The sequence below is a fragment of the Toxorhynchites rutilus genome, chromosome 3 (assembly GCF_029784135.1).
Source record: "Toxorhynchites rutilus septentrionalis strain SRP chromosome 3, ASM2978413v1, whole genome shotgun sequence".
Lineage (NCBI taxonomy): Eukaryota > Metazoa > Arthropoda > Insecta > Diptera > Culicidae > Toxorhynchites > Toxorhynchites rutilus.
The window spans coordinates 204,531,722-204,547,221 of NC_073746.1; the positions used below are offsets into that span (position 1 = coordinate 204,531,722).

The following is a 15,500-nucleotide window of genomic DNA, read 5'->3' on the forward strand; positions in this document are numbered from 1 at the left end:
CGGACATCGTTCTCTCCGACGATGATAGCTGGCATCTCTCCAATTTCACCACAACTCTCCTCCTCCCGTCTTAACCACATTTGCCCGTCGCGATGTTCTACTGGGGTCTCCCAAATACCAGCCCAGAAGTTCGTCACATCGCTAATATCTGGCAAACCTTCGCGGTAGTCGGGCTTCTCGTCGCCAATGTGGTCGTAGAACGCTTTTTCGTTATCTCTGAACATCCGATTTTGTTCCTGGCGCTTTGCAGAGTCAGAGTAACGTTTCAGCCGTTTAGTTAGGACGCTCAATTGCTGTACCAGTGTGTCGAGTTTTTCCGTCAGCTGGTGAGCTCCCAGCTGGCGAAGTTCAGTAGGCCGCACGATCACAGCAACTTGGCGACATAATTTCGCCGATCTGCTGCCTCTTTTGTACGCCATCAGTCTTCCAATTGCGGCGCGCTTGTTTAGGATCCGTTGCTCCAATCTCCTTCGCCATGGAGGCTCACGCCTTTCACGGAGATGTTGGAGCAGTCCGCCTCTTGGCCTAATACGGTATCCTAAACTTTTGGCGGTCGCCACAGCAGCACAGTAAACTTTCAGTTGCAGCTCCTCCATGTTCTCAGCATCAACCAAGTGCAGCGGAAGAACGTGCTCGTTCATGAGCTTTACTGCACTTGTCAGCCTGCGGGAATGCTGCAACTTCGGGATCCTGGGGCGCGACAATGGGTCTGTGTCGCGGAACTGTGAGATCGCCTCGTCGTAGTGGAAGACCAGATCGCGTAGTAGTTGTTGATCTGGCTGTGGGTCTTCCGGCTCAGGGGGTTGTTGTACTGTGGCCTCCACTGGTGCTGATTCGCGTGCCCGACTCGCGAATGAATTGCTCAGCCGTACTGAACTTCGTCTCGACACATCGCTTGCTCTGCTTGTTCTGGAGCTTAGTTCTCTCTGCACCTGCTGCTTGATCTCGTCGACTTGCGTTTGGGAGAGCATATTGTTGCGTACAATCGCTCTACGCCTCGCGTTCATCGCGTTTTGGTCAAGCCTCCCGACGAACTCTGGATACGCTTCCTCGAACATTGCGAGTATTCAAGGGCGACCGCTCATGTCCGTCTCCAAAGCAGTGCAGATGTAATAGGCGCGGATCACGAATTCGTTCATTTCGTGTGTCCACATGATCCGTCGCCTAGTAGTACCCACAAGTGTGGACGACTGTCGTCTGACAGTCGCAACACGCCTCGTAGGCGCAGCGTTTCGTTGGTGATGTCGATGGCTGCTGTTTCCGTGTGGCGGTAGCTCTTCGGGTTGAACCCGGCTGGTGGCCCGCTCTTGCACATCGCCCTCCAGCCGCTGGCCGCTCGCTCTTACGCCCGTTCCAGGACCAGCTCCAGTTCGGGGACCCTCCTCGGGTGATCGCATTCTAATTATTCTTCGTGATCGTAGCTCCATTTTATTGGGTGTATCTCCTTTGCCCGAGAGACAGCGGGTTGGCAAGGCCTCCATGACCCGGGAGGCCTTCCCCGGGAGAGATATAGCGCTCTGACACGCTCGCACCCCCTCACTTAGCCACTTTCGACACCCGTTCTCGGAGCCAAGACCAGGTGTGTGTTTCCAGTTCACGCCCGATCTAAAAATGTCGTCATATGATCTTCGTGGAGGCGTGAGATAGGAACATTTGAGACCAACAGGCAGGCTCCTACCCTATGTTGATCCCCATTTGGTTTTTGCAGTATTTTGCAGTTTTTTTTTTTTTTTTTTTTTATTATAGAGGTGAGGAACGCTCTTCCAGCCTTATCTGGGAAGGGATAACCCAGACGTCGAGTGGGGATCGCACCCACAAAAACCAAGCCCTCTACTCCTAGCCTCATTCCCCCCGGGACCACATCTAGGCGACTACTTCAGGGGGCGGCTGTGCTCATGCACTTCACGAGTTTTCAACGCTATCTAGCGTTGATCCTTCCCTTTTTCTCTATACATCTCATTTACGTTTCCGTTGTACTCCGCCACGCCGATTAGGCAGTGCCCTCCAACATAACGCGCACTCCGTCACAGCAACTCTCGTGGGGTACCCGCCGATTTGATGATGCTCTCCTAGGCTCTCGCTCCGCCGAAACGATCCTCGCAATGTTCCTCTCTCCATCCACCAACAGGCATTGCCAGCATTTTCTTGACCCTGCTCTCCAGATTCCGCTTACCCGTCGAGACGTGTACCGATTAGGAATTGCCCTCCAGCTTGACGCGCAACCCGTCACAGTCACCCTCGCGGGGTTTCTCACCTGTCGAGACGTGAACCGACTAGGAAGCGCCCTCCAACTTGACGCGCGCCCCGTCACAGCCACCCTCGCAGGATTTCTCTTCCCAACGGAGCGCCGATTAGGCAGTGCCCTCCAACATAACGCGCACTCCGTCACAACGACTCTCGTGGGGTACTACACTTTGCAACAGCCCTCGCATTTGTTCCTCTTCTATGGTCAGGGGTTATTACTACGCTGGTCGGCCCTCCACTTCCGCTGTAGCTCGGACATGATGTGTATGATTACACTGTTCACAGCGTTCCAGGTGCCCTCATCGCGACACATTTTCTCTACTATGTTCCAGGCATGAAGGGCAGGCAGCCCCTCGCGTCTTGCGGTGAACCTGGGACACACAAATACCACGTGTTCTGGTGTTTCCTCTACATCTTCACACTCCGGACAGAGTGGCGACGTTGCGTGCCCGAACCGGTGCAAATATTGCCTGAAGCAGCCATGTCCAGACAGGAACTGTGTCAGATGAAAATTCACCTCCCCGTGCTTCCTGTTCAGCCAGGTCGATAGTACCGGTATGAGCCCATACGTCCACCTGCCTTTCTCCGCCGTGTCCCATTCCTGCTGCCACTTCAAGAGTGATTCTACTCTCGCTGTTTTCCGGATACCCCTGATTTCCTTTCGTCTGTAGCACTCTCTGTCTTCCGCCAGAGTGATGCGAATAGGGATCATGCCGGCGATAACGCAGACTGCCTCCAACGAGATCGTCCTATACGCGCTCGCAACTCGCATCGCCATGAGCCGAAACGTACGGTCCAGTTTTCTACGATTCCGGTGGGTTTCGAGAGCCGCAGACCAGGCTGGTGCTCCGTACCGCAGTATGGACGAGGATACAGCAGCCAGGAGACGCCTTTTGCTACTGCAAGGTCCTGCGTTATTCGGCATTATTCTCGCTATCGCGCTAATGGACTTCTCTGCTTTCTCGCAGACGTAGTCGACGTGGTTGTTGAAATTCAGCCGGTCGTCGATCATAACTACCAAATATTTCAACCTACGCTTAGAAGGTATCACGTGTTCCCCGACTGTAATTTCCGCTCGCTGCACGGCTTTGCAGTTACTCACCAACAATACTTCCGTTTTATTATGAGCAATCTGATCTTGGGGTCTGGTTCGACTCCAAATGTACTCGGGGTACATATTAGGTATCTGAGTAAAAACAAAGAATAAACTTTCTGTGTACAATTATTGGCACCTGGTGGGGAGCCCATCCAGAAGATCTTATAATGTTGTATCGAACAACTATTCTCTCAGTGATGTAGTACGGCAGTTTCTGTTTTCAATCAGCTGCCAAAACACACCTCATTAAACTCGAGTGAATTCAGTATCTCTGTCACCGTATTGCGTTGGGGTGTATGCCCTCAACGCATACCGCGAGTCTCGAGATTTTGGCAGGCGTACGTAGATCGCTTCAATTGATTATCTCATCGGTATCTCATTCGGTGTAAAGTTATGAACCCATTGGTGATCGGAAATTTTGAGCAACTGATCGAGCTAAATTTTCACTCTGGATTCATGAGTTCATATGATGAATTCATCTCCATGCAGATTGTTTTTTCTTCGTTTATTTCCAACCGTGTTTGTTTTCCTGACTACATCAATTCCTCTATACATTTTGATCTGTCCATGAAGCAGGATATCCATGGAATATTAGATTATCTCCGATCGAGGATCGTTCCAACGATCTTCGATGCAAAGTATAGGGGTATCAATTGTGATAATATGTACTTTACTGATGGGTCCTCTATGAATGAGTCCACATGATTTGGAGTGTTCAACGAATTTTTTAGCACCTCCCACAGTCTTCAGAATCCGTGCTCAGTGTATATTGCTGAATTGGCAGCGATTCACTGGGCGCTGGACAGCGTCGCCTCACGACCTGTTGAACACTATTACATTGTAACGTCTTAGCTCTGTCGAAGCTATCGGTTCAGTGAGGCCGGAAAAGCACTTGCCGTACTTCCTTGAGAAAATACGAGAAATTTTGAGTGCTTTATCCAGACGCTGTTCTGTCATCACCTTTGTCTGGGTTCCTTCACATTGCTCAATTCAGGGTTATGAGGAGGCTGACTCATTAGCAAAGGTGGGTGTGATTGAAGACAACATTTATCAGCGTCAAATCGCCTTCAATGAATTTTATTCTTTAGTCCGTAAAAATACCATCGCTAACTGGCAACGCAAATGGAACGAAGATGAATTGGGGTGGTGGCTCCGCTCAATTATCCCTAAGGTTAGCCTCAAACCATGGTTCAAAAGTCTGGACTTGAGTCGGGACTTTATTCGAACCTTCTCCCGACTCATGTCTAATCACTGTTCGTTAGACGCGCTACTTTTTTATTTTAATCTTGCCGACAACAATCTCTGCGTTTGTGGCCATGGTTACCACGACATCGAACACGTTGTTTGGTCGTGCGAGTTGTATCTTGTCGCCAGATCGAATTTAGTAAACTCCCTTCGGGCTCGAGGAAGGCATTTTATTAACGATAGAATTAAGAAAACATGTTAATATTTTATAGTAAAAATTTAGTTAAGAGCGTGGATCCTTTAAACCTATGTAACTGAACCTGTGAAAATAATCGGATTAATAAAAAACGTTGCAAATACTTAAACTTTATTCGTGAGACAATTAAAAAGAATGTTAAGCTAAACACGTTTTCGAGGAGACAACCTCATTCTCGGTGACACATCGATGACGTCCATCCGATGATAGTCGCCTGCCAAAGCTGATCCCTGTTGTGCTTTTGAGTTACGATTTCCAGTGTTCCCAACATATTGATAGAGCCTTTAGGGTGGCTACTTTGGTTTTCGCTCCTGCTAGAGCGATTTGCACCCCGGTTGCCGCTTCCAAGCGAACGTATAATACGCAGTCATACGCGGTTTCGCTCGCTTCAACAAATAGATGATCTTTGCGTAGGAACTGTTGAAGATCTTCTCACTTCCCGTGAGGGTAGACCAATAGGTCGTGTCGCAGGATTGTTTCTGAAGGATCAAGCAGACTACCGTCAAAATGAATGGAAGTGCTACAATCTAAAAATAATCCAACAAGTCAAATGGTTGTTTAATCGGGAGATCAGTACCGTTTGTCTGACAAATTTGGAAGTCATGTTTCAGTACACTCAGAAGATGGTATGGGATGGCTTGACGTGACTTGGCAAAACTGATAGATTTACTGTTTGCTTCATACAAGCATCTTAAATAACACTCTTGAATAGATAAAGCTATCTCACAAAGAGGAGGGATCTCCATTATATTATCATTCTTATTATTAATCAATGAGCGTACTCAAAAATGATTTTTTTTACATTGCTTTCCAGATATGGTGGTATAGTGCAAAACCTGATAAAGTTTCCTACAGTCTTCAAACTAAATTCAGCAACTATAAAGCGCACACAGGGATTCTGGTTTCTTGATCATGGACATATAGACGTTAGTATAAAGAAGTAAAAATCATATATGTATGTTTATATTTAGCCTTTTTCACAGAATGCACTTGAGGAACTACTCTCTCCTCTATCACAAAGCGAGCAAATTCCCGATTGGCAAAGAGATTTCCTTATTTCGACACTGCTAAAATGTGATGCGCCGCATCTAGCGTTACGCGCTTTAAGAGCCCCTGGGATGCCAATATCACCATTCTTGGAGCTGAGAACGTTATTGGAGAACAATCTGATTGCCGAAGCATTCAAACTGCAACGTTCGAAACAGGATTCCAATCTACTCAGGTGCTTTTTCGAAGGAACACTGAGGGCAGCGAAGCATGATGTTTTGCTGGATTTGGCCCTGTCAGATGAAGAAACGAAAAATCTTCGGCAATATTTAACGAAAGCCAGTGGTCCCTTGGCCGACAATGTGCATTTTGTTCATTTGTTGCAAAAACTCGATTTCGTCGAAGCTGTGCGTATGGTGGACAAACTGGTAAGAAATCATTCAACCGAATTCAGCTTGGAGGCACCCAAAGAAGCGTTAACTCTGTATCACGCCGCGTTGGAACCAACAACCCAACATTTGTCCTATTTGGCTTACGCTGAAAAGAAAGAAGAAAAACGCCCAAAAGCTGCCACTGTCGAACCGTTGAGCTTACGTTTGATCCGAGGAAGAGCGGATTCTCGTGATCGATTGTTTCACAATTCAATTAAAGCTATTAAAGAAGCTGCTGAACCGATGGAACATGACCAACCATTTATTGAAAAACCAGAACTCGGAATTTTTCAATTTAGAACCCGAACTAAGAGCAGTCATATATGCTATCCGGTAAAATTGGATGCGAAAGTCACTAAACGAAAATTGGATAACGATACTTGCACAAAAGAGGTGACTGAATTTTCTGTGGATCAGGAAAACCCCAAAAAGCGCAGACGCATTGAAAACGATAATTTATACACGACATCATTCGTGGTTCCGAAAAATGTCCTCACCGAATTCAAACCAATGAAACCTAGCTACAACTTCAGTTCTAGGATGTCAGAGAACACAACCGAAAAATCCCTAAGTAGATCGCCATCCGCTCAGCTCACAACCCCAGTGGTGAGAAAAATACACACCTACAGCCCACCTTCGCCGGAAAGTGTAAGCTCATATACGCCCCATGGGATACTTAAATCGGCTGCGTCTGTTCAAAGTTTTGTAAATCGGAAGAGTGTCTCTCCAACACCCGGTAGTATGCCCGGTTACCGCTCAAGCGAGGCTGAAGAGAAAATACTACGGTTTGATTTGCCAGAATCACCTCTTGTTGCGAAATCTCCGTTGCAAAGAGAGATTCAATCCCAGACGCCGAACAGTTCCTTTGTTTCGAATGACGAATTTTTCTCACCCGAAACGTCAATGGGAGCCTTAGATGATGAGTCCTGTCTAGATATGAAGGAAATTGTATCCGGTGGACCGAAACGAAGGCGTTCAATCCACAGCCGCTCGAGATCGATCACTCCTGTAGAGAATAATATCGCAATAATAATTGAAGACGTCGAGGACGATTCTTCGAACAACAAGCAGCAAGAAAATGTGATTGAAAATGAAGCAATGGATCTGGTTGAATCATTTACTACCGAACAGCAACCATCTGTTGTTCAGTTGCCTACTACGGGGAAAAATACAAGAAAACCGCTTGGGCGGTTAGTTCTTGAAGCAAATGCGCGTAAAGCCATTGAGGCTCACTCTACAAGTATAGTGGAGAGCAGTGGAGCACTCGAGAGCTCTGAATTACTGTTGAAGTGTGATGACAAGCCCGAAACATACGGTACGTGCACCACTTTTGAAAATGATTCGGACGAGGAACTTGAAATTTCGAAGTTAGTGTACAAAGAAGACTGCGATGACATCGGCATGGACGACGCTGAACAGATAGTGATCGATGAATCCGATTCAGAGTAAGTATTAACTAGATTGAGTCACTGTGCAATTGAATTCTCTAGGTTTATGTACTACTGCTGTTACTTTACTTTTATGGCTACAGGCCGTTACGAATCTAGCACATGTCTCGAAAACACTCGTTCTTGTGCTGCAACTCTCTAATCGCCCATTACACTTGGTGATCGCACGTGAGACTTGGTGATGATGGTACCTTTGTACGCCTGCTCTCTTTACTAAACCTTTCAATACTATGTCAGGGTATAGCTTTCAGGGAATATCAGGGAATTTTCTCAGCAGTCAGGGTGAAATTGCAATACATTTCGATTGATATGTAAACCGATTAGGTTTTCAGTTATTGTCGTGGCTGGAAAGCTAAAGATTCAAAAAAGTAGAAGAGACGGATGTAAGTTTGATGTAGGACTGTGATTATTCGGAACAATTTTTTTTTAATGTTATTATTTTCATTGTTCAGAAGTCTGTTATTGAACTCTTTTGAAACTCCAAATGGTGGTCATGAAAAGGAGGTTTGTTATATGTACTCATAACCGTCGAACGGATTGTAACGAACAAAAAATTAAAAGCTTTTAGCAGGAAGTTCATGTCTAACTGAAAAAGATTAATGAATATCAGTGTGACACATAACAGGGTTGAATTGGATCGACAAACAAACAAAAATGATTACATTAAATATGTAGTTTAAGAGGAGGATTGTAAGGAATGTTGAAAATACTTACAATTTGGTGATATTTTTAGGCAAAGTACACATAAAATCATAAAGTTGATTTATTTTTCATGGATAGCTATGGTATTGTGCATTCTTTCCATAGTCTTGTTCTTATTATTAGTCTTATTTCAAGTCATCGGGAATAGTAGCTTTTTCGGTAAAATAATAAAATAATGGGCCATGACAATATCACCAAGTTCAAGCAAGTTGAAAGAAACAATACATAATACTTGACCTTCGCTTTATTCGTTAAATTGTTCACTTGTTTTACTATTTTCACTGTAAATATCTCTGATGAAAAAAAAAATGCTGGATAAATTTGAAGTCTAATGATATATATATATATATATATATATATATATATATATATATATATATATATATATATATATATATATATATATATTTTTAAATCTCTCAATTTTCCGTTGCATTTTTGTAGAGTGACCTCGCTATATAGAAATCAAAGAAAAAGTAGTCTTACGTCAAAATGTGTACACCCACTTTTTTTTTACGCGGGGGATACGTACCTCGTAAAAAAAACCGTGTCAATTGGAAAATACGCGCAAAAAAAAACCGTGTTAATTCGAAAATCCGTGTAAAAAACCGCGTTAATTGGAAAAAAATAGATATAAAATGGGACTATCCTTATGTATAACGGAAGTAAAAAGTTAAGTGTTGCTCGCTTCCGAAAACCCGTAGTTTTTTCCTGCAATTTCGTTGGTTAGTGGTAGCTATAGTTCTGCTGTTGCTAGAAGATTCCCTAGTAATTTGTACACTCTCCTGCCGGTGCACGTACAGTACCACTATTGGACCGTCCAAAGCTAAGTAGACAGGGAAAGACATTCACGAATCGCTGCCCGTAAAAAACCCCGTCCCGTTGCACCGCCCGGCGAGCTCTCCGTTACCCAACACCTAAAATCCACGTAAGAATCGTGATAAGGTGCGGTACTAGGCGCTAAGCTCCGTTACAACTAATTACCGTAATATACTCTTAGAAAACATGAGAGAAAAATGTGAGCGGAGGGGGAGATGTGATACTGCACTGGTCGCGGGTACCGCGTAAAAAAAGGCGTTAATTGGAAAATCCGCGTAAAAAACCGCGTAAAAAAACCTGGGCGTATTTGACTAGTCAGGTTCTTTGGTACATACTGTTTGCGTTTTGCTGTGGGTGATGTTATCTCTTCAGAAGAGTAAATAGCTGGTATTTGGCAGATATGTTTGCGTAAGGAAGTTTTTTTTTAAGTGAGACCACGTCTAACCGGTATATATGGGGGGTGTAATGAAAAACTTAACACAGAACATGCTGGAAAAATGAAAGATTCCGAATGCTTAAAACTCGAACATTTCTTAATACATCAGAAAGTTGTTTGCATCAATTGATAGGAAATATTTCTACGCGACTATCACAATTAATAAAATGTTATTTTTCATGATATAAACAATTGGATAACTGTAAAATGTCAAGCGGTATCTATCCGCGTTATCCGAATCTGCTTTGCAAATACATGCAAGTCGGAGGCACATTTGTTCACATCAAAATCTGTTTCCCTAACACGGACTTGAAAATCAATGTGCTTAGGAGAATCCGCCTTGCAAATACATGCAAGTCGGGGGTATTGTTATTCACACCAAAATATGCTTCCCTAAAACGGACTTCAAAATCAATGAGGGTCTGAGGGAATCCCCTTTGAAAATATATACAAGTAGGGGTATTTTTGTTCCCACCGAGCTGTGTTTCCCTAACACGGACTTCAAAATCAATGTGCCTGGGGGAATCCGCTTCGCAAATATATGGAAGTAGAGATGTTTAAATTTTTCGTTTATTCGATTATCGATTAATCGTGGAGCCATTTTTAAATGTTCGATTCATTCGAATAATTGTTTTTCAGTATTCGATTAATCGAGCGAATATTTATTTCTTGTAATCAAAATGAACATTTATAATAGAAAAGATTATGATGTAATAATTTCAAAAGTTTCATGAAATTTAATTTCAAAATAAACATGGTGCAGAATAATGTTTTTTTATGAAATGGTATTTCAGTATATTGTTAAATTTACCATTTCATGATATTTTGCGGACGATTGAAAAAAGAGCACCTCATGATAATGATGCACAATAATTTTACATACAATTTTTTCTGTTCAAAATTACCTGTTTTTCGAATGTTGTTGAAATAGCAGATTTGTTTGAAAATTTCTGATTGGTTTCTATAACCACTAGTTCAAAAGAAGTATATATAGACAGATTTCGCGCCAAATCGACCAGATGCTGGCATGACCCTATCAGAACTCAATGAATTTGTCTGGGCGTGAAGACCCTACCTAATTAAGCAACTTGGCATACTTAGGTCATCTACACATTACGCAACCGCAACCCGATCTATGTTGGCGATGTCAATCGGATCTCCAACTCAGCTCTTCACATTGAGGCAACTCAAAGGTGATAAAATCGTTAAGTTTTCATCCTTCATCATGCATCACACGTCATTACGCTAGCTGAGATGTCATTTCTTCAATTACCCCAGGAAATCATATGGAAAGCGAATTATTAATAAAACAGTTTGTTTTCAAAAAATCTTTTTTGCTTAGATTTTTCCTTAATTCGAACGAACAGAAATAAAATCAAAAGCATCAATATATACGTAACTTTTCAACACTCTCATTGATATAAAAACGAGCAGCTTTATAGTACAACATTTGTGTAGAAAAATGCTTCCAATTCGGTCCAATATTCATATCAACTGCATGAAACAGATAATCATCATCACTACAAATTTAGTGATTGCATGAAAAAGACAAGAAAATATAACGTGTTGCTCTTGGGCAGGCGACTTTAATAATATTTCACATAAAACAAAAACAAATGATGAAATTGAAACATTCATGTTGAACATTTTATCGCTAGCGAATTCGAATGTTTGTTAAATTCTCGCAGTAGTGCCGTACTGTTCTCATGTATCACCTCCGACATGATCTCGGTAGTGGTTAAATCAGCATCCATTGAAGCATCACTGGGACTGTGCTCAGCTATGGTTCTGTTCTCTCTCCCTCTATTTCATTCGTAGATCCGGTGTTAATTGAAGATGCATCATTCTAGTGAATCGTGTCATGCGGGTCTAGAAGGCAGGAAAGTTGCGAGTTATTTGATGAAACAATGTTTTTACCGGAGTGCTCTCTCGTAATTCACGATCTGATTCATTGTTTTTAAAGTGACCGACTACCCCGAATCCATACATACACACGAATGTATGAAGAGCGACCGCCACAATAACTGCGTCTTGCTCCGTAATATTTTCACCTGAAAACAATAAAACAATATATGAAATTGTATATCAAATGAGTAAAATCCTTACATTTCATTCGTGTTTTTGTAAACTAGTTCAATTTTGGAAACAATGTTTGGTATTGCAACTGACAAATACCGAAACTCAACGAACGCAGAAATCGAAATGTCAACATCAATTGAACGAAAAGGTTGCCAACACACATCGCGCGCGACTCGACATGCTAGGTTGAATCGAAAAAGTTGGCCGGACCAAAGTTGCCAGTTGCCTAGTGTGTATGCTCCCATTTGATTACACATGACTAATATATGGAAAGGGCTAAACATTGTTGGTCTTTGTTCGGTCTAATGCCGAGAAAATGAAACCGAAATATAAGCCACACTCACAGGAAGAAAAGAATCGCGAACACACATATACAACGACAAATCAGAGCGCCGAAAGCAACACGTGCGCAACAATGAAGATTCATTGAATTAGTTTTTTACCTACCGAAACGACGTGTTTTTTTCGAAGTTTAGTTTTGCGTACCGAACCGATAAAGTGTTAAAAGCCGTTTTAGCTATCGAACCGACAACGTGTTATAAACATAGAACTAATAAAGAATATTGTTAAGGGTTCAAACAGTGTTTTTTATGCGACCAAATCAAGTGGAATTTAATACAGTCCACATTTGAGAACCGCACCCGACTCCGAACATAATTTGATCCAAGATGAACCGGATTACAGTGAATGAATCGATCCAGAGTAAAAGGATTTTCTCCGCAAGCATAAAAAATGTATCCGTTGCGAAGGAAGTGTTTTTGAAAAAGGTTCGATCCTGAAAAAATGACTCCGCGAGCAGTGGAAAAGTACCATTGCGTTTCGAAAAAAAGAGATTTTCCACGTGTGTAGAGGAAAATTTTCGTCCCTTGTTCGCTTGCGCCTCTCGCAATGGAAAGTTTTCTCGACGTGATTGAACTTGTTCAGCGTGTGAATTTATAAAGCGAAATAAATTACTAGTGAAAATAGGTACAATGCCGCTTGAACATTTCCCGAATCCAATACAGCAAAATGCTGATGAACAGCATAGTGAATCATTCCACGGTTTTCCCGACAACGAAAAAGATGTGAGTGCTGCAAGTACATTATATTCGAGAGAGCTAGCAGCAGTTTTTCGTCAGCGCAACCAGGTTAAGCAAAAAGTTGTACGCATGCAGAAATCACTACAAGCGGAACAAAATGTAGGATTAGCACAGTTGAATGTTTTTGCGAAAAACTTATCGGCAGCGTACACCAAATTTAGTAGTTTTTACAGCAAAGTGATGGCACTTATTTCCGATGACGAAATTGCGGCAGAAGAAGAAATCTATGCGGATTTTGAAAACCTTTATAATTTCGTGTCAATGATTGTGGAAGATTCAACTCTCACCGCGAAGAATGAAAATTCGACAACCAAGCCGCAAGTTATTATACAACAGCAACCATTAAAAGCGCCGATACCTACTTTCGATGGTAGTTATTCCGCGTGGCCTAAAAACAAAGCTGTCTTTCAAGATCTGATGGCGATCTCAGGAGATAGTGACGCTATCAAACTTTATCACCTTGATAAAGCTCTTATTGGATCTGCTGTTGGAGTACTTGATGCAAAAATTGTGACAAGTCACTTGTTGGGTCTTGCTGTCTGTTGAAGTTTATCCCGCCCATGGTGTTTATTAAGGACAAAAAAAAGGAGAAAACACACATCTATAGAAAAAAAATAGCTAAATAGGGTCCTTCGCATAAAATTAAAAAACATATACTTATTTCCTAAACTATATTTCGATAAATAAAACCTAAAATAAAATTGAAATAACAGATTAAAAAATAGCTATTTAAGGGTTAAAAGAAAGACGGCACATAGTCATACACAACACGAATTAAGGATTATATACAGCACAAACAACATTACACGACACATTAAAACATCGCTGGTAGTGCTGAAGGCGATGAAAACCAACCCGGATTTGGCGGGTCGTAGAGGTTCCGGTTGGAGCGAGTCGGGACTTGTCTGAACCACGCGATAGAGACTAGACGTGTCTTCAACTACCAACGAAAAGTAAATCCGCGACGATTCAGTGGAATTGTAGTTTCTACGAAGTCCTTTCACAAAAAAGGAAGTATCATTCCGCACAAACCTAAACCGAACTAGCGGTTTGTGGCGGTCGCGTACAGTGGCGCACCGTCGTGTCGAAGAGGTTGAGTCGTGAGGGTTGGCATTATCGTCAAAACCCCAGAGCGCGGTGTGGCGTGGCCGAGGATCCGTACCGGCACCCTGAACGACGAACGAGAGGACAAGGCGGCGACGATCCGAATCTCCGCCAAACAGGAGAACCAACGCAGGACCGAGGGAGTATCAGCGGCGGTCAGAACCTACGCCGAAAGCCGTGGCAACGCAGGAGCGCGGCAGAACCAGCGGCGGGCCCTGACACGACACAATACACACATGTGAGTATTTGTAAATCTGAGTAGGAGTTAGGGAATTAGGGCAGACAATAAATAGAATAAAGACCGTCTCTTTAGGAATCTATAACGTGTTGTTTTCCCTTTTCTGAGAAACCTAATTTGGCTGAAATTGAGCCGACCCTGGGAGGGAAAAGAAGGAGTACATGCGGGCAGCTGGGCGTAGCAAGCCTTTGTTACATATTGGCGACCAACGAAAAAATTTCCACATTTTTTCTAGGTTAGCTCGGGGAGGGAAAACCAATAAAAAATTATTGCTTTTGTCGGTGATTCTGGTGATTGAGCCCAAGTTCACCTTTGCTAAGCAAAAAAAAAAAGAAAAAACACTTCGATACGAATTGCGTAAATTGCGTGCGAAAAGCTGGCAAAACTCTATATAGAGACTGCATGATCTTTGATGAACGTATTTCAACAGTGCTAATCTTCAATCGTAGAGCGGTTTTTTGTTAGTTTCTTTCGCGAATAAAAAGACAAGAGAATAAACTTAATTTATTAAAAAAAAAATCAGTTCGAATATTTAGTGAAAAAGAATTTCTTTTGTATTCAATTTCCGCCATTATCATTTCGCCATGGAACATTTCATCACACAATACTTTGGGTTGAATGTCGCGCATTTGTTGGACGACGAATTATATCACGAGTTGATTATCCGTCGCATTGATGCCAGCTCAGGTTCAAGAGCATCGCTGGAACGAAAGTGTAGAGCTGAGCTGAAACGAGAAAAAGAAGAAAATAAGTTAGAAATCGATTATGATAAAGCATGGGAATCATTGATTGATGAACTCGAAACGTGTGTAGGGAAAGTGCAAGAGATTAGAAATGCTCTAGAAAGTAGGCGGTATAAAAAAGCTCCTGATCAAAAGTTCAAGTCTCGTTTACTTCATTTACTCTTTCGTATGCTGAGAGCAAAAGTTCATGCTACAGAAGAGCCTGATAAAAACTCAATTTCAGAAACAGCAGGTCAGTGTGTGAGGCTTTTGAATAGTTTTTATTCTGTTGCATCACCGTATCCAGAAGTACGGAGAGCAGAGATCGATATCGTAAATCATAGCTTACTTAGAATGCGCTATGCATTACCTGATGAACAAAATGGAATCGTGATAGAAAATCCAGTTTTTCCAAATGAACAACCTAATTTCCAGAGCGAAACTGAGCGTATAGGCGAAGAGAATACTTCGAGAGAAAGCAGGGTAAATGAGTTAGCACCTCTTGAAGAAGAGGATGAACATGAATTATTTGAGGAAGCGGTAGGAGGTGAAAGAAATTTAGAAGTGAGTGAAGTGAGTGCGCTTCGAGAAGAGAACAAGCAATTAAAACAAATTCTGGAACAGTTGTTAACGCGCATGGAGAAATTAGAACCCACAATCAACAATAAAAAAGT

At 42.5% G+C, this 15,500-nt stretch overlaps 1 protein-coding gene across 1 annotated transcript in view; it reads left to right on the plus strand.

Moving 5' to 3' along the window:
• Positions 1–15,500, plus strand: part of LOC129775976 (uncharacterized) — a 45,792-nt gene that overhangs the window by 13,954 nt on the left and 16,338 nt on the right. Inside the window, exons 7-8 of the mRNA XM_055781281.1 lie at positions 5,596–5,707; positions 5,765–7,644. Coding sequence (XP_055637256.1) covers positions 5,596–5,707; positions 5,765–7,644 — 1,992 coding nt within the window. The remainder of the gene's footprint in view (positions 1–5,595; positions 5,708–5,764; positions 7,645–15,500) is intronic.